The sequence below is a fragment of the Astatotilapia calliptera genome, chromosome 13, assembly GCF_964374335.1.
Source record: "Astatotilapia calliptera chromosome 13, fAstCal68.1, whole genome shotgun sequence".
In the NCBI taxonomy this organism is placed as follows: domain Eukaryota; kingdom Metazoa; phylum Chordata; class Actinopteri; order Cichliformes; family Cichlidae; genus Astatotilapia; species Astatotilapia calliptera.
In genome coordinates this window covers 20052351-20075846 of record NC_137434.1, presented here as the reverse complement: position 1 = coordinate 20075846, position 23496 = coordinate 20052351, and the positions used below count along the sequence as shown (strand labels likewise).

General features: G+C 44.0%; 1 protein-coding gene across 4 annotated transcripts in view; it reads right to left on the bottom strand.

Annotated features, from left to right (window-relative positions):
• The window catches only part of ctbp2a (C-terminal binding protein 2a), a 40555-nt gene extending 33014 nt beyond the window's left edge, over positions 1-7541 (bottom strand). For all 4 annotated transcript variants that reach the window (XM_026190080.2, XM_026190078.2, XM_080287981.1 and 1 more), the window contains exon 1: positions 4843-7541. In XM_026190080.2, the coding sequence (XP_026045865.1) occupies positions 4843-7126 (2284 nt within the window). In that variant the 5' untranslated portion in view covers positions 7127-7541. The remainder of the gene's footprint in view (positions 1-4842) is intronic.
• Between the last annotated feature and the right edge of the window lie 15955 nt (positions 7542-23496).

Here is a 23496-nt window from a genome sequence, read left to right as displayed (position 1 = left end):
TTCAAACTCCAGGCTGTCAGTCACACAGTAAAACTTGGGAACAGAGCAGCTGTGAAATCTGTCTGTCTTTGTTATTACGCTCAGCGTCTTTTAGTTTACATTTTGACTGCACAATTGTGAGCTCTTTGTTTAGCACAAAAACAACCTTGTTTTCTTTTATTTATGGAGCATTATTATTTAATGAATGCTCATAATTTAATTTTGAGTAATTTTTTATGTACATCTGTGCTGTATGTTAATAAAAGTGCCTGTGTGACATCTGGGACACAGCTTTGACTAAGAACTCTCTTTTTGTTCTTACTTTATGGCTTAAAAAAAAATCGAGATATATATCTTATATCGCCATCCAGCTAAAAAATATCGAGATATGAATTTTGGGTCATATCGCCCAGCCCTAGCTTCAAGGTTTGATGTGCTGTGTTCAGACATGCTTTTCTGCATATCTTGGTGGTTATTTGAGTTACTGTCGCCTTTCTATGAGATTGAAGTAATGTCACCTTCAATAAGGCATTTTCTCCCAGAGAATTGATGCTCACTGGCTTTTCTGACCATCTTCTGGGGGAAAAATCCCAGTAGATCAGCAGTTTCTGAAATACTCAGCGCAGCCTGTCTAGCACTAACAACCATGCTGCATTCAAAGTCCCTTAAATCAACTTCCTTCCTCACTCTGATGCAAATAAAGTGGTGGTTTAAAGTAGTGAATGATTTAGCCTTACATAATAATGATAATAATGTGGTTCATGTATGCAGATGGCTGTCCCCTCTGAGCCTCATTCTGTTGTACGTTTCTTCCTGTTAAAAGGGAGTTTTTCCTTCTCACTGTCGCCAATTGCTTGCTCATTGGGGGTCTTCTGACTGTTGGAGTTTTCACTGTATCACTGTGGGGTCTTTACCTTAAAACATAATGTGCCTTAAGGTGACTGTTGTTGTGATTTGTTGCCATATAAATACAAGTGAATTAAACTGAATTGTTTAATCCTTTTTTAAAAACGTTCTTAAGCACTTTTTAGAGTCCTATGCTAGACTGGCAACCTCTCCACTATGCATGTATGGATGCATGGCATTTATTTGGTGGGTAAAAAAAAAAAATTGTGAGCAAGGAACATGGTGGCTAGCCAGAAAAAACCAACCAACCAAACAAAACAACCTTTGACTGCCACCCAGATTTAGGCCAATATGTGACCTTCAAAAGCCAGATGAAAGATTGACAGCCAACCTCATCTCTATGGAGAGTTTAAGGTTGACTGACAGCTGTCAACGCCCCGTTTCCCCACCCCACCGTGCAGCTTGAAGTCATCATCTATCAGAAGCAGAACTATGTCACTTTCTCTCCATCGCTCTCTCTCCCTTTTACTTAATCCCTCAGTCAGTTTAACAACTGTCTGTAGCTTTGACCTGGACCCCGTTAATACATAATCTGCTATCTCCAGAACGAACATGCCACAACCCTCCCCCACCATCGTGCCAGGCCTAAGCAAGCAAGAAAATTGCGGCTAGTGTGTCAGTCATGCATTGCAGAGCAAAGCAAAGCTGACGTGAACTGGCACTGAGTCACCTGGCCAAAGTCCGTGATGAGGGGGTCAACGCCCTCAGCAGGGGTGGAAGTAAAGAAGGTAGAGTCCTAGAGTAGCTTATATTGTGTTTATGCCAGTTTGGGGGTGGGGGTGTCCTAGTTAGCCCTGCTCTAGGGTATTCCATAAAGCATCATATAGTGAGGTTGGTGGGGCCATGCCATCTGCATTTACACATGGGCTATTAATTCAAAGGGAAATTCTTTCTGCTTCTGGATGCAACATATTGCTAATGAATTATTTGAGGTATTCAGAATATCCAATTTACAATCTCATAACTTATTCAACAAAAAATGTTAGAGAAGCATTATTGCTGCCATCTATCCATTTTCTATTACTTGTCCAGATTCAGGTTGTAGGGACAGACCTCTATCTCCCCAGCAACCATTTTCGGCTCTTCAGGGGTGATATCGAGCCACTTGTGAGACCTCATCTCTCTAGTGTGTCCCGAGTCTACCTTCACGAATTCTCTTGGTTGGAAAAACCAGAAACACCTCACCTGCCTGGAGTTAATGCTGCTATTAAGACTAATAGTGTTACCTGATAAACAACATTACAACATTTTACCTGACAGGCTGAAACATACTATATTGCTAAGTCTGAATTATGTTATCTTTTTTGGAAAAAAGTAACCAAAACCTCCAAATAACTACTTAGCCATCCCAAAATAAGTGGATGATTTTTTTGCATTTTTTTTTTCTAAATGCATTAGCTCAGCCTGCCTTTTTGTATAAGGAAAAAAACGGATGGAGTAAATTTGCAGTGTTTTATGACAATGGAGCGACCCTTTAACCAAAAGCAAATCTGCCTACGATTACCACCAAAACCCATGTTGCCTAGCAACGTACAATTTAGGAACATGCTTTCAGAGCAGCTTTTGCGGACGTGTCCATTAACAGATGAAATTACCAAAGCAACAAATGTCAGCCACATGCAAATGAGGTCTACTCTGCTGACTGTGTGTGTACTAACAATGTGATATATGTGTATGACGCAGACATGAAGAAATCTGTTTCCAAAGCATATTTTGACTATCGAGCAGTGGGGTTCTTTTAATGTCTGCTCTTTTGGGCTTAAAAACAAAAGAAAACAAAGGAACAAAACACACACACACAAGAGGACAACAAAGCTGTCTCCGTTCAATAATGTGTATCCAGCCTGTCCTGTACATTTTAAGTCTATTTCAATCCACTATCTATGTACAGAAGGTCTCACGGAAAGCCAGAAGGCTGGTCTGAGCAAAATGGGACTATCTATGGATTACTGCAGCAAAGGAAGGATTAAGCCTCACTCCCTGTACTCATCAGAACCTGCAAAGAGAGAATGACACAATCACACATCGGCCATCAGCAGTGTAATTCGATTTTATCTGACCAGTGATGCTGCTAGTCAGCCTCGGGTGAGCTGGTGCTGATGGAGAAATCGGCCTTTATTGCCCAGCCTATAAAATCAACTTCTATCAGGCCATGGGATTTAAATATAATTTAGGTAGCCACTCTTGTGCTGATTTAAAGCTTTAATCTGATATCCAAATAAATCTGACCGACTACACAATGAGGATGAATTGACTGAATGCATTTTATTTAATCCGGAATTGAAAAGTGAATTTGGGACACAACCCATTAAATAAACACTAAAAAAACAGAAACAAAGAGGAGTCTCAGAAATAAAATGAATTAGCAGATCTGTTCATGAGGAACAAGGTAAGACTAATTGCTATTCTACGCAGGTTGGCGGTACACCTTGGCAGGCAGAAGGGCCTGAAGGAATGCTGTGTGGCCCGAGTGGCTATAAAGCTTTTCGAGGCTACCGTGATGCATCCTTATTATCACAATGAGGGAAGATATCTGTGTTTACTGCAACAAGGGCTCAGGGGCCATGGGGAGACGGTGCAAGGCACAGAAAAAGAGGATGTGATCAAAAACAGCTGCAGTTACAATGACACCCCAGCTGAAGAGCTACACAACTAATGCTGCAATCACCATTATGCAACATCTTGAATCCTATACAGTTGTGGCAGAACAAATTCTTTTTTTTTTCTTAAATGGCCTGTTGATTTTGCTTTTGCGCCAAATAGTTACCATTTGATACAGCAGATAAGAGCTAAATTATTTTGAAAAAAGCATATCTGCAGAAGGAGTCGGTGGCAAACTCAATCCCACATACTGCACACAGATGCACACACAAGCTACCTCCTGTTCCCACACAATAATTGCACACAACATCTGACTTCTCTAGTCAAAGAAATCCTAATGTGAACTGTTCACACATGAATGCGGTGACTGACAGACTGTAACATGAAGACCGTGCACAGTTGTTAAATTTTAAAACATATCAGAAAGGCTGCTGACAGCTGTTCCTCCCAAATCCTCTATATTGCGCCTCGTCAATGCCATTCGTGTTGTATTTAATGGGCGATATCTCATTCTGACAAAGGAACTGCATGAGATTAGTGAAATGACAAAAGGTCTTCAGAGAAAGTAACAGGAATTCTGACAAATCAGGCTCTCGCAGAGATAAGCAGACGAGAAAGTGAGATGTAAGTATCGGCTTAGGACGTGGGGTAGATTACAAGAATGCTTAAAGCAAAAAGTTATCCTTTTATGGTAATAATTCAAAATCTGGACAGCAGCTTTATAAAAAATAGACAAGGGCAGCAAGAAAAGACACATCATTTATCTACTGTTGATGTAATTAGTGCCAAGACAGGAGAGGAAACAAATGACAGCACAGACCAGAAAGATAAAACGATTCAAAAAGTCTTCCATTAATATTCAAACTGTGTTTGGATTTTTTTAAGGTCAAGAATCATGCATAGCATACCAGTATCCATGCTGAGCTAAATAGATTTCACATACCCCTAGTCTGAATGCTGGTATAAAGCAAAGTATGCTGGTATAAAGCGAAGGCTTATCTGGTATTCACTTACTCATGATTCATCACGACAAAGGATGAAAATAGATTTACAGTGTCTTCTCCTTTTATTTATTTTTTTAAAGAAACAACTGCTGAATGGCTCTTAGAAATGTCAAAGTAATATTTAAAAGTTGATATGATTTCTAACAAAGCAGTAGCACTGCTTTGTGCTGCTCCTGAAAGCAATGAGAGGAATGGGAACTGGTATCTTACATAAATCACACACAAAATGAAGAGCTCTGTCACAAGTAAACAGCCTTATCTATTGAAAACATGTGAAACAGCCAAGAGCACATCTATCATGAAAACAGACAAATACCAGATAAATCTAAAAGGAGAAAAAAATAGGATTTACTTGTATCTGGAGATGCCATAGTCGACACGATGACTGGTGGACCCGTGCGTCGACTTAGCTTCTGGTTAGCAGCCAGGGCACCTTGGCCTTGAACGGGTGCTCCCACGGGAACGAGAGCATTGTCTGATCCTGGTCCCCCACCCTTTCGGATCAGCTGAGGACTAGGGTGAGGGCTGTGCATGGGTGACAATGGCACTAAGTTCCTGTCCCTCTTCATCAGCTCTATGGGCACTGTGTAGTTGGTAGAGTATGCTTTTGGTACCTGTTGCGGTGGCTGTGGTAAAGCAGGCATGGATATAGGCATCTGCTGTGGCATACCTGGCATCGAGTGAATGGACCCCGCAATGGCAGGCATTGACCCAGTCATCTGGTGAGGCATTATCTGCATACCTGGCATAGGCACCCCTGGCATCCCAGAAGAGTAGGCTGACATGGGTCTTGACTGGACAGACATGAGGGCTCCAGCGTATGGCCCTGGTGAACGAGGGGGTTGGCCTGGGTATCCTCCAGAGGCCTCCAGTAACTGCTGCGAGGGAGCACTGCTGGGCCTTCTACCGATTACTTCTCCCATCCGCGGAGAGATAGTTTGCATGGCCCCAGGTGTTGGTGGGGGCATTAGTTGGGGATCTACTGCTAAAGGTTGTGGGGTATGTGGTGGATGATGATGGTGGTGGTGTGGTTGATAGATGTCTGCGCGATGGCTAAAGCTATTAGAGCGACCTCGCATGGGCGTTTGAGGTTGGGAGGGGGCTGGTGTAGCTTCTATTGGGCGCTTGTAATGGTGGACCAGGCGAGACAGCACACGAGCCTGACCGAGGTTTGGGGCAACTGTGCGGACATCATTCTCCTCCATGACAGCCAGCATGCTAGTGGAGTCAAACCCCTGCTGGATAAGTGAGGAGATGGTGCTCTCTGAGAGGCCCTCGTTTCGCAACAGAGAAAGAAACTCTGGATCGACCGACTTCTTGGGATCCACCGGCAAAGGAGTCTGTGGGGCGGTTGGTGGAGGAGCGGGAAGAGGGGCAGGGAGTGGAGTAGCTGGGGGAGGAGGGGCTGGAGTTGGAACCACTTGCAGAGGTGGAGGTGCAGCAGGGGCAATTGCTGCAGTATGGACTGGAGTAGGTGGAGCAGGAAGTGGTGCAGCCATAGAAAGGTTAGGGTCAGTGACCGGCATGGTAGGCGGAGGTGGCAGAGGTTGAGGTTGTTGCTGTTGCAGATGGTGTTGCTGCAACTGTTCTTGCTGAAGATGCTGTTGCTGAATTTGCTGTTGTTGTATTTGTTGCTGTTGTAGTTGTTGCTGCTGTAACTGCTGCTGCTGAAGTTGTTGCTGTTGGAACTGCTGCTGTTGTATTTGTTGATGCTGTTGTAACTGTTGCTGTTGTATTTGTTGCTGCTGTTGTAACTGTTGCTGCTGTATTTGTTGCTGATGCTGTAATTGATGCTGTTGCTGGATGGTTAACGGTGAGGCTGTCTCTTGCCTCATAATCATGCTTTGACTGGCTGGATCTACCACTAGACAGGTGGCAGCCTGCTGCTGCGGATCCAGAGGGCGGCCATTAGCATCAGTATAAACGGACTGACTTGTCAGAGGCGGAGGCTCACTGGCATACCGAGGAGACGGCTGCTCCATTCCATAGTGAGCAGGAGGGGGGTCTCGAGGGGATATCTTAGCAGAAGTTATAGCACCAGGTTCCCTATATGCCCTATTCAATTCATGAGTGCTTGGAGGAGGGGGAGGAGGTAAAGGTGATGGGGGACCTTGAGATCCAGCCCGCACTACCTGACCTTGATCCCACGCAGTACGAGCCCCAGGTGTCATTCCTAAATGTGAGCCCGACCTGCTGAGAGGATGAGGCAGCGGAGGCTGATGCTCAGATCGGTAAAAGGCCTCCGGTGGCCGAGGAGTCATGGCTGGGTCATGGGAGTAGTAGTCCTGGTGTGGAATGGATCCTCGATGAGCCATGGGCACTCGTTCGTAGTGGTTTAGATCTGGCACAGAGCCCTTCCTAAGCCCCCGTGGGTCGTGTCTCTCGGCGTAAACCTGTCCGTAAAGGGAATCTTGGTAGGAATACGGGTCGCGTTTCAAATCGAGGTCAGGAAGACGCACCCCAGCTGGTGGCTCATACCACCCTCCTCCCTCTCCGTATGACAAAGAGCTCCGCCGGCCTGTTACTCTTGCCTGCTGTTCGTACACGCTGTCAGGTCTTTCCCACTGACCCTCATTCCCCCCTAACGTGTCCCAACTGTGGGAGCGTCCGAGGCTCACTTTGTTAGGGACAAGCATTGGCGAAAAAGAAAAAAGCTGAAAATCTGTTAACAGAGGAAAGAAAAAAAAACACAGAAATAGAAAAAATAAAGAGCTCCCAACAGGCAGTGTGTGTGAGAGAAAGAAAGTTCTCTTTCAGGTCTTCATGTGCAGCAGCAACAAAAAAATTGAACGGAGTGAGAAAGGATGAAGATGAAGCAAAGTCTAGCGTTTCACCTGATATCTGTTTGTAATATTGTAAGTCCGTACTATCAGGTGACTTCCCCCTTTGCTGGCAGCCCTTGAATAATTAATCTCTGGCCATGCTGGCTTGTTGCGCATGAGGAAAGAGGACACCACACACAAACATATCCACATCACACCAAACCACACAAACACTGCAGAGGTAGAAGACACAGAAACAGAGTGCATGCTTGAGCTAGCCAGCAAACATTCATCCAAAAAAAAAAAAAAAAAAGGGGGGGGGGGGGGGAAGAAGTGGATAGGTTGGGTTATAGGTTGGGATGGGCAGGGGCTTGTACTAATCCAATAGGGTTTAGCTGTCCCTTCTCCGGGACATTTTACTTGCTCTGCCGATTGCTATGAGGGATTACACCTAAATAAAGCCTGTTTAATTCCACATCCAACTGTGACGTCATGTGAACCAGATACGAGCGTATCTGGTGATGGTGATGAGTATCGTGATCATGGTAATGCCAGTGATTTTGATTCCATTCCCAAATCCCTTACCCGCTCTTTCAGAGACACCTACCTGAAGCTGCTGCTGATGCGCTGCCGTCAACAGGTCTCAGAACGTAGTTTGGCCGAGTGATGGCGAGGGGAGGGGAGGCCAGGCAAGACGTACAGCTTCATTGAAAACAAATGAAATACAGGTCTCCCAGCTAAGTCCCATGTGCTGTCAGTAAACATCAAATCCACTCTGATTGGACACTAATCCTCCAGGCCCCATGCTTGCAGCAGAGCCACCACGCAACTGCTGCCCAACTCTCTGTGAAATGTCCTTGATGGCTCTGTGGTGCTTACTGACAGTGCCTCACTCTCTTTGATTTGGGATCAGTCAGACCTGCTGTCTGTATGTAAAATGCAGGACAATGAAAATTGTGATTGCAGAATGCATGATGAAATCCACACGCAACATCTGGCCTCAAAATGAATGAGTGAAATACGTCACTTTGTACAGACCCTCAGTATAATTTAATCTGGCCATTTATATTACAGTTCTATCTATATGCATCTTACTGTCAGTAAAATACAGCACCTTCCCCCTCTTTCACAAATCTCCTCTGATCTCCTTCACTTAGGGAGGCTCTGTAATCTGGATTTGCCCCTTTGCAGAGAAAACTAAAACACCGGGGAGGGGGATACGAGTGTGTGCACATATGTGTGTGAAGGGGGAGGGAGGGATCTTTTTGTAACAGCAGTTAATCCCAATGCACCTACAACCTTCGCTGAGCAAGAGCACCAAAACACAATCTCATTTCAATTTGTTCAAACAAGGAGGCGTATGAAAACAAAACAAACTGTGCTATGTATCATCCAAGAGACATTCATTAAGTTGTAATTAACTGGATACATTTATCATTTCAATTAAAAAAGGTGATTTTCATTGCGTGGCTCTAAAGGTGTACTTACCCAGCTTTCTGCAGGTCTTACTTCATGCCGTTGTGGCTGAAACCCGATCCTGATCTGGATCTTGTTTATTAATGCATGAAAACACATGTAAGATGAGGAAGTGTCCATCTGAAATTCCCTCTCAGAGACGGCGAGGGTGTGGTAATATATGAGACCAAAGCCTTGGTTAATATCGGTGTTAATGGAAAACTCCTGAATACTCATTGGCACTAATATTTTTGCTTAATCGGAGTTGTGTAATTAAAAGAAGGAAGAGACCAAAGAGGGAGACTTTTTGGCTGTTTTCTGAGAGCTTTTCTGAACTGCTAGCCTGCTTCATGTGAGAAAGGAAATTAAAAGGGAAGGAGAGGAGGCACGAGTGAACCATCACAAAGATCTAAAACAGACTGTAAAGATGAATTATTAAATCAAAGCAGAGGAATGGGGGGGGGGGGGGGGGGGGGTCACTTTTGAATCCCATTTTGAATTTATTAACCAATGGGGGGGTGGGGGGGTTACATTCATTCAATCTACGGGTGTCATTCACCACCTGAAGACACGCAGTATTTTCTGTGTTTAATGTTAAACTTGGACAACACAGAAGCAACTTTCCATGCTGTCATAATCCAAAATGATTATTCATTTCCAAAAGTCAGACTTCACACATATCATTCCTAATTGAGACGCTTGCCTACAACCATCATCGCAAGGCTGACAGTCTTTATTGAGAACTGAATAATGCTGCTTAGAGCTGGAAAAAGAAATATCGCTAGCTCTCTGTCAGTATATTCATTAATATATCCACATTTGTGTCAAGGGCAGCAGGGTAGTAAAGACCGACTTCCTTCCCTAACCTCATCCGCTCCTCTCATTACTTTTTCTGCCCTGGTTCTCGAGCGACTCAGTACAGCAGAGCAGATCACTCATGCCCATAAAGTCAACTTCAAATAGAGAGACGGGAGCAGAGGTGTGTGCTCAGGGTTTGCGGATCTAATCCTAACAGGAAAGCAAATCACGGCGTTCTGTTTGCTTCAAACTAAACAATGTCTGACTGTCAAATTTTAATGTTCCAACATTTGCCATACTTCCCCGACTGTGCACACAACGCCAGATTTCCCGTAACAGCAGGATTTAGGAATTAAGCCGAGGATTTTTAGAACAAATATAATACCACCCCAGCAGAAGCTTATAGAGACCCTAGACTGAATAAGATTTGACTGGTTAAAAATTCAAAAGCTCTAAAACGTATAGAAGCCTCAAGTAAATGAACCTGGAGTGAAAATGCAGTTATGGCATTAATAGATTACAGAAAATACTTCTCTATGTTTTCTCTGGTTTTACTTTTTAAGAATCAGAAGAGTGCACTTTTCTCAGTATTAAAGAGAAACGCATTAAGAAGCAATTTACATGAATGGTGTGCAATTGCTAGACCTATGGCTAATCCATTGCACAATACGAACGCCATTGTTTAATAAACATGCTTCAACTCTCTGTCACTCAGCCCTCTCAAACATTGCAGCTAAGCCAGCGGGACAACCAGACGTGGGTCACTTTATGTGTCCACATGGTCTTATCATGCAAAATGTTTGCATGCTTTACCAAATGTCAAATCAGAAGGTTTACATGCAACAAGCAGATTTAGAAATCTGAGGTCTCTCCACACGCACACACAGATATTTGGCTTGAGCAATCCCATATCCCCACTCAGCTTTTTGACCCTGCTCTGCTCTTCTTCTGACATGCAGCACAGACAGCAGTGGCCACGGTGCTTCATTAATGCTCCTTTTCATTCACACGCGCAGACTGCTGCTAAAGCCTTGGCCTTGGTCTAGTGTGCATACATGAATAGGAATCACACGCTAACTCAAAGTGAATATAACAGGAATAAAAAACAACTGTCTCCTAGAGTGTGACACGCCACGTACCAAAGGCATGATTCGAATGTTAAACACACATTGACTTATGCATGAGCGCGAGGCAGGAGGCACTAACTGGAAATGGGATTACAATGCCAACACTGCTGCAAAGAATAATGCTGTCAGATGAATTGCAATGCAGCCTTAACAGACATTATGTACATGACTGGCTTATATGTGATTCCAGTGGGATTATTTGTCTCTAAAGGCAACTCCATGGGGAATGAATGGACAGTAAAATGGAGGTAGATGACAATGAAGCTGGTACTTATCTAAATGACAATCATACACAGGGCAAAATTCATAAGTGACACACAATTCTTTCCATTTTTGCTGCTACATATACACACACAGCAGCAGAAGCCCGCAAATTCTCCAGAATTTCCTCTATGTCAGCTATGTTACACTGTGATCCCTCTACACATAATCCATCTCCATTGCGTGCATCCCATCATCCCACCTCTCCAGCCCATCCTTCATCCAGTCCCTAGCCTGATCCAAGGAAGCCACAAGTCATTAAATACTCCTTGTCGTAGCTGAGGAGTGCATTTGATTTCTTCCAGGAGCCCATTTCCAACTTTTAACAAAAGTGCTGTATGCCAGCATAAACAAAGCCAAATAGAGGCACTAGACGTAAGAAAACAAACAAGCAAAGTCACATGCTAATGACAATAACAACAAAATCACACATGACAGTGTTTTTCCCTCCAAATATAACACTGTTGTATCTTTGCTTTTCTGCTCCCCTCGCTCAGTTATGCTCTCCATAAAGCCTATAAAGGGGTCGTGGATTTTGGTGAGGAGCCTGGAACAAGCCCGAAGGCAGGGTGGTGGGATGGTGGCGGGGGGAGCTCTGACCCAGACACCACTCCGATGACTTCACACAAGAGCTGGATGCCAGAGTATGGAGAGAGTAGGGTGGATAATGGGGGGCAAGGGAGGGTTAAAAGCAAAAAGGTATATGTAGCAGAACCCCGAGTGTGCTAAAAAGCTCAGGATACAGAGGCCCCATGCACCTCACCCCCTCCCCCTCTGGGGTGTGTGTGTGTGTGTGTGTGTGTGTGTTGGGGGGGGGGGGGGGGGGGATGACATCAGGACAACTCCACCCTTTTTTCCCCCACTACGTCCCTGCTTGTCCTCTCTGTTTAATTTGAAGCGTTTGGTTATAATGAAAAAGCGTGCAGGTCCGTTAAATGCGAGGAGATGAATAATTCACGGGCAAAATTTTACAGTGTAGCGGCTTGACTGGCCACATTATTTACTACTCTCTGTTAAAACATTTCTCCCCGTTGTACACATGACAAAACAAGATGCATTATCAGGCATTAACATATTTATTTAACTGCCAGCTAAAGCACTTGGAGTCGCCATGACAAATTCCACTACCCCACCTTGTGGTGTTTGCGTCCAAGCACAGATTCTCAACTTGTAAATCAACATTCAGGAACATGCTGTCGCTGCGACCTAGTTCACATCGCAGCGCCATTCACACCCCGTCTCTGCCTGGATCAGTCAGTTAGCTCTGGCTAAATAGCAATGGCAACAACTTGCATTGCTGCCCAAGCCAATGCATGCTGGGTACACAGATGGAGCAGACAGAAGGAGACAGAGAGAGGAGAGAGTTAGAAAAAGGAGGGGGAATGACAGAGTATGGGAACTGATGCTCACAACAGATGTTTGCCATAGTTCCCTTATTGCGGTTACACTCTTCTTGGCACTTTATCAAACCCACAAAGAGGAGGAACATTTGCACTATATAAATTTTAGAAGCTGATATCAAAACTAAACAAAAGAGAAACAAGCGGAAACATCTCTGTAATCAAATAGGACTCACTTTCATGATGGATTAATAAGTTTAATAAACTCCCTCTATGTCGACACAATTAGCTGATTAGTCAGTAGTTGGTTGGTGCAGTTTTTAAAAGTATTGTCATACATGTGCACCAAATTAATTTGATTCTGTTGTTGTTTAACTCCCAACAACTACAGATTCATTACGTAGTTCATACAAGGGGGGATACAGTACAGTACAAGTTCGGGGGCTGGAACCGGCCCTCACACTATCTCAGTCCAGTCCCCAGTGGCCTAAGTCAATGAAAGCTGTCGCTTCAGCAGGAGGCCTGTGCTAGCCATGATTTGTTTTTTAATACATGCATAAATCATACTAAATGTATGTTTCTCATCACTTGAACTGACTCAAAGTGCACCTCATTAAAATGAAGTTTGTGAGGGTACTCCTTCTGCTGCTCTGCAGCATCAGTAGGATAACACTGTAGCAGCACAAGAACCAGTTCTCAACTAGCTGCACGTCCTGGTTGGAGTGACCCTCCAGTTCCCAGAAAAGAGAGCAAATCAAAGAGTACCGTCACCTGCAGTCTGAAACGGGTCGTGAAGTTTGTCGGACTGCAAGATGAGTCTCACAATAATAGCCTGAAGAGCTTCCCAGTAGAGAAATAGGATACAGAAAGTGCTGTGGTTGAACTTTCAAAACAAGAGCACAATCGACTGCAAGAGATTATTGATCACCGCTGTCACAGTTAATATATGGTGCAAAATCACAACAACTGTCACCTTAGGGCGCTTTTGATTGAAAGGCAAAGACCCTACAGTAATACAGAGAAAAGCCCAACAATCAGAAAGCCCCCTGTGAGTAAGCCCCTGGTGACAATGGGAAAGAAAAACTCCGTTTTAACAGGAAGAAACCTCCTGTGGGACCAGGCATCTGCACCAAAGAGCTGGGGTAGGGGGAAGAAGACAGGACAGAAGACACACAAAAGAAGAGAACCAATGAGAAAGTCTCATAAAAAATAAAATAAAATAAATAAAGACATCGTAAAATATGCTTGACAAGACTTCCTGAGGAATTGGTGACTTATTTTAATCTGTCATGTCACTAAAAGTCATGAATTTCAGCATTGTTCAATGTGCAGTCTTTTGATTACTGCATCAACACGGGTCTTTTTCTGATTATCCAAATCAGGGTCACGGGTCTGCTGGAGCTTATCCCAGCTATAATAAGGCAACAGCCAGGGCCTATCATAGTGCTAGCACAGAGAGACAACCATTTATGCTCACATTCACACCTAGAGCCAATGCAGAATCACCAATTAACCTAACATGCATGTCGCTGCTGGGGAGAAAGCTGGAGTACCCAGAGGGAATCTAAGTAGGCACAAAAGGCCCCAGCAGACTGGTGTATACAAATCTGCTGTGAGGTGACAGTGCTAACCACCACACCACTGTGCTGCCCCAAACACCTGGTCATTTAAGCTCTAAATTTTAATAAATTGAAGCATTAGGGAAAAGGGCAGTGGTGCTGTTTCATGCATCTAATGAGTGCCTTTTGTCCACTGATACAACTGAACAAATGACAACATTGTTTCCAGTTCTGGGAAGTTTACCAACTTTCCTAAGACAACTTCTTGCGGGAAAGCCCAAACTGATTATTGATTAACCGTCAGAAGTGCTTCATCAGGCAAAAAGCCGAACAGCATCTGTTTTCAAAATCTCAAATCCGAGTATTTGTTCTATACTGCGATGCGAATATCTTTGGACGGTGAATCACATCGGATATCTTCAACAGAAAAACACTCACCGTTCCAGTAAATTCTACATTCCAGCACCGTGACTACCTTTGATGGGAGTAAACAGCCACACTTGATCAGCCGTTTCGAATTCGATTTAGGCCGCAGGCGCAGCTCAGTTAGCCACTCATCACAATGAGTAAAGATGTAATCAATGCGCTCTGCTGTGAAACAAGTATTGGATTGACACAGTTATCCTCAGAAGATAAATGGAGATTACAGAAGCTCCTCTTGCCGTCTTGCCAAGTGCAGCCCACGACAACAACACAATCACAATCACTCCATAACGTTCTTATTTTTGTCAATACACATGATATGAACTTTGATTTCTATTTCACGCCTCAGTCCCACCACTCTGTTTATAGATAATAGTGGGTGGCTTTGACATTATGGTGTAGAACACCCCATGCCTCTGGTTTTAAAATACTCTTTTTATATGGTTCAGTAGATTTAATGCTACCGTGAAAGCAGCGTGATTCACCACCCTCTGATCTTTTAACTTCCCTGATGTGAATCACCCTCTTCTACAGATTTTTTTAAGAGCAGCTGTGTGATGACTAACTGCAGTAGAAAAAAAAAAGTCCCCCTTCATCTTTGGCAGTGACTTCATTGTTGATAAGTAGTGCAGATATGGACACTGCTGACACTGTGGAACAAACAAGGCAGCTCACACAACACTGTTATATATTGAACAAAGATGGTGCCGGTGTGTGCGGCTCACCGTCTGTCTCTGTCAATTTTGTGTTTGTTTGTTTTGTTTTTTACAATTTGTGCCACCCAAATCAACTCGCGACTGGTATATGAACGCCAAAAACTTTTGGATCTTCAATATTTTCTGACAAATCAGCAAGGACAAACAACAGGGTATCCCCCATCTCTGGCTGATGTTCCTGCTTACCTGCTATGCGGAGCGCTTCCTGCTTCAACGCATCGTCGCAGTAAACGAGCCGATCAGCTAGTGAAGCTTAAAGCTTGCCTTACTTTTTCTCTAGCGGCTGCTCCAGTGGATTATAGTCTGTTCCATCGCATCCCAAGGCGTCTCCTGAATCATGTTGCTCCTTGTCTGGTTCCTGTCGTAGGCTTGAGTGGACGTGTGCCTGCTCGCTGGTGTTTTTCACGTCTTGGGCGCTGTGGAATAAACTTTGTGAATTTGTGCCCATTAACTTGGGCTTCACAGACAACTTCTGCCCAGACTCCAGCTCCAATGAGAATGGCTTTAATAAATGCCCGGTCCATAGCAAGTAAAACGTTTGTCATAAACGATTTCTTTTCTTCAAATGGATGAAAATTGGTGAGTCTAGCTTCATTTCTGAAATATTGCCCTCCGACTGCTCATTTTTAAATGCTCCAAGGATATCAGGTAGAGGAGGAGGAATATTGACAGTTTTTAAAAGTAACTTTAATTGCAAGCAACTCCATGTACCGGTTCCCCCCTCCAGTTTTTAACTTTTGATGTTTGAACTGGGATGTTTTCAACCGATTGTGTGTGCAGTAATCTACCGACCACCAAAGTTTAACAAAGACTTTTTAAATGACTGTGGTGGGGCGTGGTCTGCGGTGCCGTGCGGACGCACCCGCACGGCATCCACAATCACGCCCGCCATGTTAAAACACGGGGACTCAGGGGTTGGGGTTGTGTTGTGGTGAGATGTGAATAAAGATGGCTCTAAATGATACTCCGTGGTCCCATCCATCCATCCATCCATCCATCCATTCGCTTCCGCTTATCCTTTTCAGGGTCGCGGGGGGCGCTGGAGCCTATCCCAGCTGTCATAGGGCGAAAGGCGGGGTACACCCTGGACAGGTCGCCAGTCTGTCGCAGGGCTAACACATAGGGACAGGCAACCATTCACACTCACATTCACTCGCACATTCACACCTAGTGGCAATTTGGATTATTCAATTAACCTATCCCCACAAGCTGCATGTCTTTGGACGGTGGGAGGAAGCCGGAGTACCCGGAGAGAACCCACGCAAACACGGGGAGAACATGCAAACTCCACACAGAAAGACCCCGGCCTGATGGTGGAATTGAACTCAGGACCTTCTTGCTGTGCGGCAACAGTGCTAACCACCGTGCCACCGTGCTGCCTACTCCGTGGTCCCGCCGTGCCTTATTCTCGCCACATTGGTGCTGAAACCCAGGAGGCGGCACGACGGGCCCACAACAGAGCCAGGGAAGGGAAGAGCTGTCCCAGATGATGGCTGAGACAGCGGCTATCCAGCGGGAGCAGGCGGCGGAGGTGCGTCGCCAGCAGGAAGAGCTGCGGGACCAGACCGAGCGCCACCTGAAAAGGATTGGGGATCTGGCGGCGCTGCTCTGGGCCTGGGCACCACCCCCCACAGGGGTGTTCCGACGGTGGTGAAGCAGTGGAGGAGCCACGTAAGGCACTTCAGCAACTGGAGGTGGTAGACGAGAGGAGCAGCGGTCCGCTCCGGCCGGAGGAGGAAGAGCAGCCGGGTGAAGGGCTGTTCCTGCCGGAATTGGTGGAGGAGCCGCTCCAGTCGGAGGCGGCGGACGAGGCACGCGAGGGTCTACACCTGCCGGAGGTAGAGGAGCTGCTGCGAGAAGTGCTGCTTCAGCCGGGAGCGGCACTCCAACTGGAGGCAGCGGACGAGGCGCGCGATGGTCTGCACCGGCCGGAGGAAGAGGAGCTGCTCCACCCAGAGGTGGACGAGGACCAAAAGGGGCTGTGCCTACTGGAGGCGGAGGCGCAGCACCTGACGTCTGCCCAGCCGCCTGTGAGCAGGAGCTCACAGCCATGCCTGTGGGGCCGTGTCCGCTTGCTACGCGGGCGACCTCCGGACCAGCTTCGCCGTCGCCTGGCCAGGGGCTGGGGGCGCCGATGTTTTGGGCCGAGTCTCGCCCCAGTTCGCAGGGGGGAGTAGGTTCGGTCAGATTGCTCCCCGGCCTCAATCGGGCGATGGGGGTGTGTGGTGGGGCCCCACACACCAGCAGGGGCACACTCTTGACCTGGTGTTATCATGCGGTTTATCTGTTTTTAATTTGGAAATTGGAGATTCCGTGTTTTCTGATCACAAACCTGTTTTATTTGACATTTCTCTTGTGCATGAGTTTAAAGCTCGTGCTCCACCCAGGTGCTGTCGAATATTTAATTCTTCCACTGCTGCTCTCTTCTCCTCAACTTTTATAGAAAAAAATGCTTTTATTGACCCTGAAATTAGTTTAGGACTTAGTCTGGAACCTGTATTGAGACCCTAAACATTATGGCCCCATTAAAAACCAGGCGCCCTGAATGTATTCCCCAGCCCTGGTTAAATGAAGCCACCTGAGCGGTCAGACGTCAATGCAGGAGAGCAGAGCGAAAGTGGAAGAAGGACAAATTGCAGGTTTCTTTTGAAACGTTAAAGGACTGTTGGAAATGCTATCAAAATACAGTGAAAAATGAGAAAAACAGCCATTTTTCTCAGGTGATTGCATCAAATTGTCATAATCCCCACGCACTTTATAAGACCATCAGTTCTATTTTAAATGTGCCCCAGTCTGCCACCCGGAAGGCTCTGCTAATAGATGTAATCAGTTTCTTTCTTTTTTTGTAAACAAGGTTGAGTCCATCAGGTCAGCAATAGTACCTCCTACATATGACCCATCCACGTTTAGTCCCTGTTAAGCTGCCTTATACCAGTTTGAACCCATCTCAATTACACTTCTTAACGAGATGGTTAGTCAAATTAAACCTTCTGGTTCTCCCGTGGATGTGATCCCTGCATGGCTCTTTAAAGAGGTTTTCCCTTCAATTGGAACCTCAGTCCTTGCTATTATAAATAGCAGTATTACTTCCAGTGTGGTTCCTGATGGTTTTAAACATGCAATTGTTAGCCCTTTATTTAAAAAAAAATGGCCTTGACCCTTTAGTTTGCTCAAATTTTAGACCTATTTCAAGACTTCCATTCCTTCAAAGTTATTGGAAAAAATAGTTTTTACCCAACTGAATACGTTTCTTGATGCTAATGGCATCATAGAGATTTTTCAGTCTGGTTTTAAGCATCTACACTCCACTGAAACAGCACTTTTAAGTGTTTTTAACGATCTCTTTTCAGCTACTGATTGTGGAAGTTCCGTGATCCTTGTGCCTTTAGATCTTACTCCAGCGTTTGACACTGTTGACCACAATATTCTTATCTCTCGTTTGGAACACCTGGTTGGCATTAAAGCTGCAGCACTGGATTGGCTTCGCTCATATTTGAGTGGCAGAACGTTGAGTGTTAAAGTTGAAAATTTTGAGTCCACCTCAGCCCCCCTTCCTTGTGGGGTGCCCCAGGGCTCAATCCTTGGCCCTCTTCTTTTTTCATTATACCTGCTCCCTTTGGGGTCTATTTTTATAAAACACGAAATATCCTATCACTGCTACGCAGACGACTGCCAAATTTATTTGCCTTTAGCACCAAATGGCCCAGGCTCCATCCAAATCCTTTTGAACTGCCTTGAAGATATCAAAGCTTGGATGGCCCTGAACTTTTTGAGTTTCAATGAGAGTAAAACGGAGGTGATTGTATTCAGACCTAATAATATTTCATGCAGCCCGCTTGTAAATTGTGGTTGGCTAGGGTCTTATATCAAGCAGCATGTGACAAACTTGGGAGTCATTATGGACTCAGATTTTAAATTGGACAAACATATTAGTTCGGTGTTGCAAAAAAGCTTTTTCCAGCTGAGGCAAATAGCTAAGCTGAAGCCAGTTTTGTCAAGACGTGACATGGAGAAGGTAATACATGCCTTTATTTCAACACAGCTTGGCTACTGTAATGCACTGTTTTTTGGAGTCAGCCAACGATCTCTTGCTCGTCTTCAGCTCATTCAAAATGCTGCTGCCCGCCTCTTAACTGGTACCCACAGCTATGAACATGTAACACCTATCCTGTCTTCTCTTCATTGGCTTCCTGTTCATCACAGAATTAATTTCAAAGTCCTAACACTGGTTTATAAATGCCTTAATGGTCTTGCTCCCCCATACCTTTCCGAGTTACTTCAACCTTATATTCCTTCACGGACCCTCAGATCAGCTGACCAGCTGCTGTTGGTTGTCCCAAAATCAAGGCTTAAATGTAGAGGAGAACGAGCCTTTTCAGTTATGGCCCCAAAACTTTGGAATACGCTGCCTCTAAATATTAGACAGGCATCTTCGTTTCCTGTTTTTAAAATGCTTTTGAAAACACACCTTTTTTCGATAGCGTTCAGACTGGCTTGAGTTGATATGGTTTTTATGTGTTTTATTATGTTTTATGTGAGTGTCAGTGGTTGTATCTTGTGTTTTACCCTGTGTTTCTGTACAGCACTTTGGGCAAACTTTTTGTTTTTAAACGTGCTATATAAATAAACTGGATTTGGATTTGTTTAAGATATTGCCTCCACAGACAGCACACTGTAATTACTCTCCATTAAAAAAAAAGAGGAGGGGAAATGTGTTTCCATGCAGGGTTGGTGGTTTGGAGAGGTTTGAGATGCCACATGTGGATCTCATTGTGAGGGTGGAAACTGAGAGCATCAAGGATTCATTAAGAAATCTATTAAGTAGTGTTTCCCAATCTTAGTGGGTTTTTTCTTCTTAGAAATAATAAAGTAAGTTTATATGTGATGTGTTGAAGGTGTCCAAGAATACCATAATATCATGCAAATTACTAAAATTACTTTTTTTTTTTTTTTTGCATGCAAAAAATATTTGCTTATAGTTTTTGGCAGCTTTAATAAAGACAATTTTCATTGACTGCAAGACTACATTCATTTGATAGACAGTCCAATTCAGACTGTCCAGCTCTTTTTCTCAGATTAATTCCAGCTGAGTTTAGAAAAATCAGGTCTGGACATTGTCAAATTTGCACTTTTTCACATGTAGTACAGAGAGGCAGACGTGTTCTCACTACTGGAAACACTCTTTGATTTAGCCGAGGGTCTGCTCTCTTGTAGGACACATGCAGCCCACTCGCTTACTATGATTTCACCTGTGCTATTTTAACACAGAGCCAGTCATCCCCTGGACTCTGTACTGGGGATGTGCCATATCTTAACATCCACCACTATACAGACATAAAAAACATTTATGGGATAGATAAGTGTCCCATCATGATATCAATGATATAACAACACCATGCATTTACATTCCCAAACATGCACAATGACCCAAGCCCAGAGATGTCTGAGAGCGAGAGAGCAGCGAGTCAGCCTCCATAGATGATTCAGTCCCTAAAAATGAATCTAACCTCCAACAAAGCCAACAAATACTTTGCAAAATTTCCACACAAAAAAAATAATCCTGTTTCAGGATTCAGTCAAAAACACTATATTAGCAGACACTAGCAGGTGATGATGTGCAGGAAGAAGAAGAGAATAACTTGTTAAAAAGATCAACCCAAGGCACAACATCCCAGGCAGAAAATATTTTCCACTTTAAGTTTTATTATGTGACAATATGGTGCAAGCTCTTGAAGAATTACAAGAATTACAAGTAACATTAGTTACTGTTATTGTTAAAGTGTTAAGCAGTTATTTATACTTTTACTGAAAATGTCCAGGGAAAACTGCCAAGGCTACTTTGTCTGCTTACATTTAACTTATGCTATATCACCCTTGTCTATAATGCTGCTGCTCCTAGAACCACAACAGATTTACACTTCAAATGAGGTAGTTTGTCATCAACGACACAAGCTTACTGGAAAAGAAGGATGGAAAATATCCTTCACTTTGTTCACACTAATAAATGCTGCTGCCTGCAAGCTGCAGTCACAGATAAAGTGTTGTTCAGAGATGCCACTATTGCAAATTTCCTTGAAATATCATGGTATAATTTTGAGGCTATATTCCTCACCCTGCATTATACCAGGGAGCTGGCAGGTTAAAGAATGTTATGTTATGTTAATGTTATGCTGGACATTTGCATTCATACTTTAAACGCCACTGGTAAACATCTAGGAATTCTCAGGGGTAATAAATAAACAGCAAGGAGGTGCAGCTAATCATTATTATAAATATCAGTTACTTTGATTAAACAATAAATCGATAAACCTGTAAATTATTCACAAGGCTTGTTTTATCTGACTGTCGAGGTTGTTGAGGTGTAAGATCCCCGCATTTTTTCAAATAAATCATGAATTAATGAGCTTGTAATTTAGCTTTTAAACACACTTTTTTTGTGTGCTAAATTTATCTCGATGGCTTGTAGATCTAAGACAAAGTGCTGAGTATGGCACTAAAGTGTTGGTGCAGCTGATGAGTTTGGACAGATGCCTGTTGATTGTTCGGTAAAAAACAAAAGACAAAATGCAGAAAAGAAAAGTTTCTTGTTTTGTGCTTCTCTCCATCTTAAACACACAAATCAACTCCAACTCCACCAAATCCCAGGGCTCTGAGGAGTGCTTCGCTTTATTACAGTCTCCCTACTTCATTCTTCCAGCAATGTGGAAACATCGAACTCAAGCCTCAGCCATCAACCCAAACACACACACGCATTTTTTTCTGGGCTAGACATCCTTCAAAGATGAAGTTTGGAGCCTCGGCGGGTCCCAAGGCTCCCTTTTGACACACACAAACACACTTATGCAAACGATCCCGCTGGCTTTTTCACTGAATTTTGTAGCAGCGGGCTAAAAAGCTTAAATACTTGTGGAAACTTCAGAGTGAATTACTCAGACAAACTCAAAAGTTATATGTGCCCACTCAAAGTCACAAGAACGCCTGCAACCTAAAACAAAATAAAAATCAATATTTGAATGTATAGCCAGCATTTCAAATGTAAACACACAGAAACAGAGAATGAAGAAGTTCGCCACACTCACCCTCACAGATTCTGTCCAGCCGCTGGCGTTTCACTTTATGCTTGTCGATTAGAGCCATCTCGTCACAGCTTGGTGGATGAAGTGACTTCTCCTCTCCTGATTTTTGACCCTACCTCTTGTCCTTAAAATCCCAAAGAAGCTAAGAGAGTTGATATTTTACACCTGAAATTCAAGAAAGCAGTGACAAAGATCATTAATGAAAGGATGCCTAGATGGAGGGAGGTTGTTTAGAGTATTTATACTTTTAAATTTTTAGTGAGCTACCACACATATATCAGGGTAAGCGTGATAAGTGATGAGCTATACTTGGAGTTAAGATAATTTGCATCAGCAGTCCCCTTGGGAGGCAGCACCTCGCACACAATACTTAACAATGCAAAGCAGCACAGTGCATGCATATAACTGCCAATAAAATGTAGAGCCAGTGCTTAGAGTTAGGTGCCTTTTAGCCAAATCCTTTATTTGGGATTACCATAGATTTTAAATACAGTCTTAACATCTTCCAATCACGATTTCTGGACTGTCTGAAGTGTCATCAGGCAATTCATTATCGCTTCGTTTACTATGTTTATTAATTTACCTTGCAGAGGCTGGTCTTTCCACCAGAGGGAGCCTCGTCCCAGAGAGCACATTTTATTTAAATTAATTAAGAAATGTCACTTGTGCAACCCGTGCTTTCCAAATTGAGTAAAACACAGCAGCAAGCAGAAAAACGGGGAGTGAGTAAATAAATGAGGCATTTTAGCAATCATTATCTTCAGTGACTGATGCTACTCTAAAGAGCATTCTTCTAATTGGCTCCTGCTGAAGCCTGAGGGACACGGCACAGTTTTTTTTAGTTTTTTTTTTTTTTTGCCAGGCAGGCAAAGATAGAGAGGATGGTACAGGAAGGCACACAGACACACACACTGAGGGCACACAGAGGAATGTGGGTCAGTTAGTCAGCAGACAGGAGGAGGTTGTATCAGCAGAATAAAGACATAAAAGGGGGTAGGTGGGAGAGAAAGTACTAGAAAAACATCATCTAACAGGATGAGTACAGCGTGACACTATCCTCCTACATTTTAACTGTATGTCTGTCAGCACTTTTATAACTCTGCGCTCTCCGTTTCTTTCCATTTTTTGCCTCTGGGCCTAATCCTAGAGTGCTACACTTTCAGAATGGCTCTCGCGTTACCATTTACATGATGATATATCGATATTTGCTCTAAATGCAATTATAACCGGTGTGTTTTTGTGGGGCGCGGGGTGGGCTAAACAATGTGGCTGAGTGATGAATTGATGGTGCATTTTAATTTGGCCAGTTGTTGGGAGGGAGCGAGGGGAGGTGTAGTGCACTGCAGTGAAAGGGAATTTAAAAGCAACACCGGAGGAGGTGCCACAGTTTGGCGTCTTTCTTTAAACCCAAGCACAGTTCAGCTCGCCCCACCAGTCAGCTGTGCTTCAGCTTGCCTCCTCCACAAGATATGCCTCCCTGCCAAAGAGC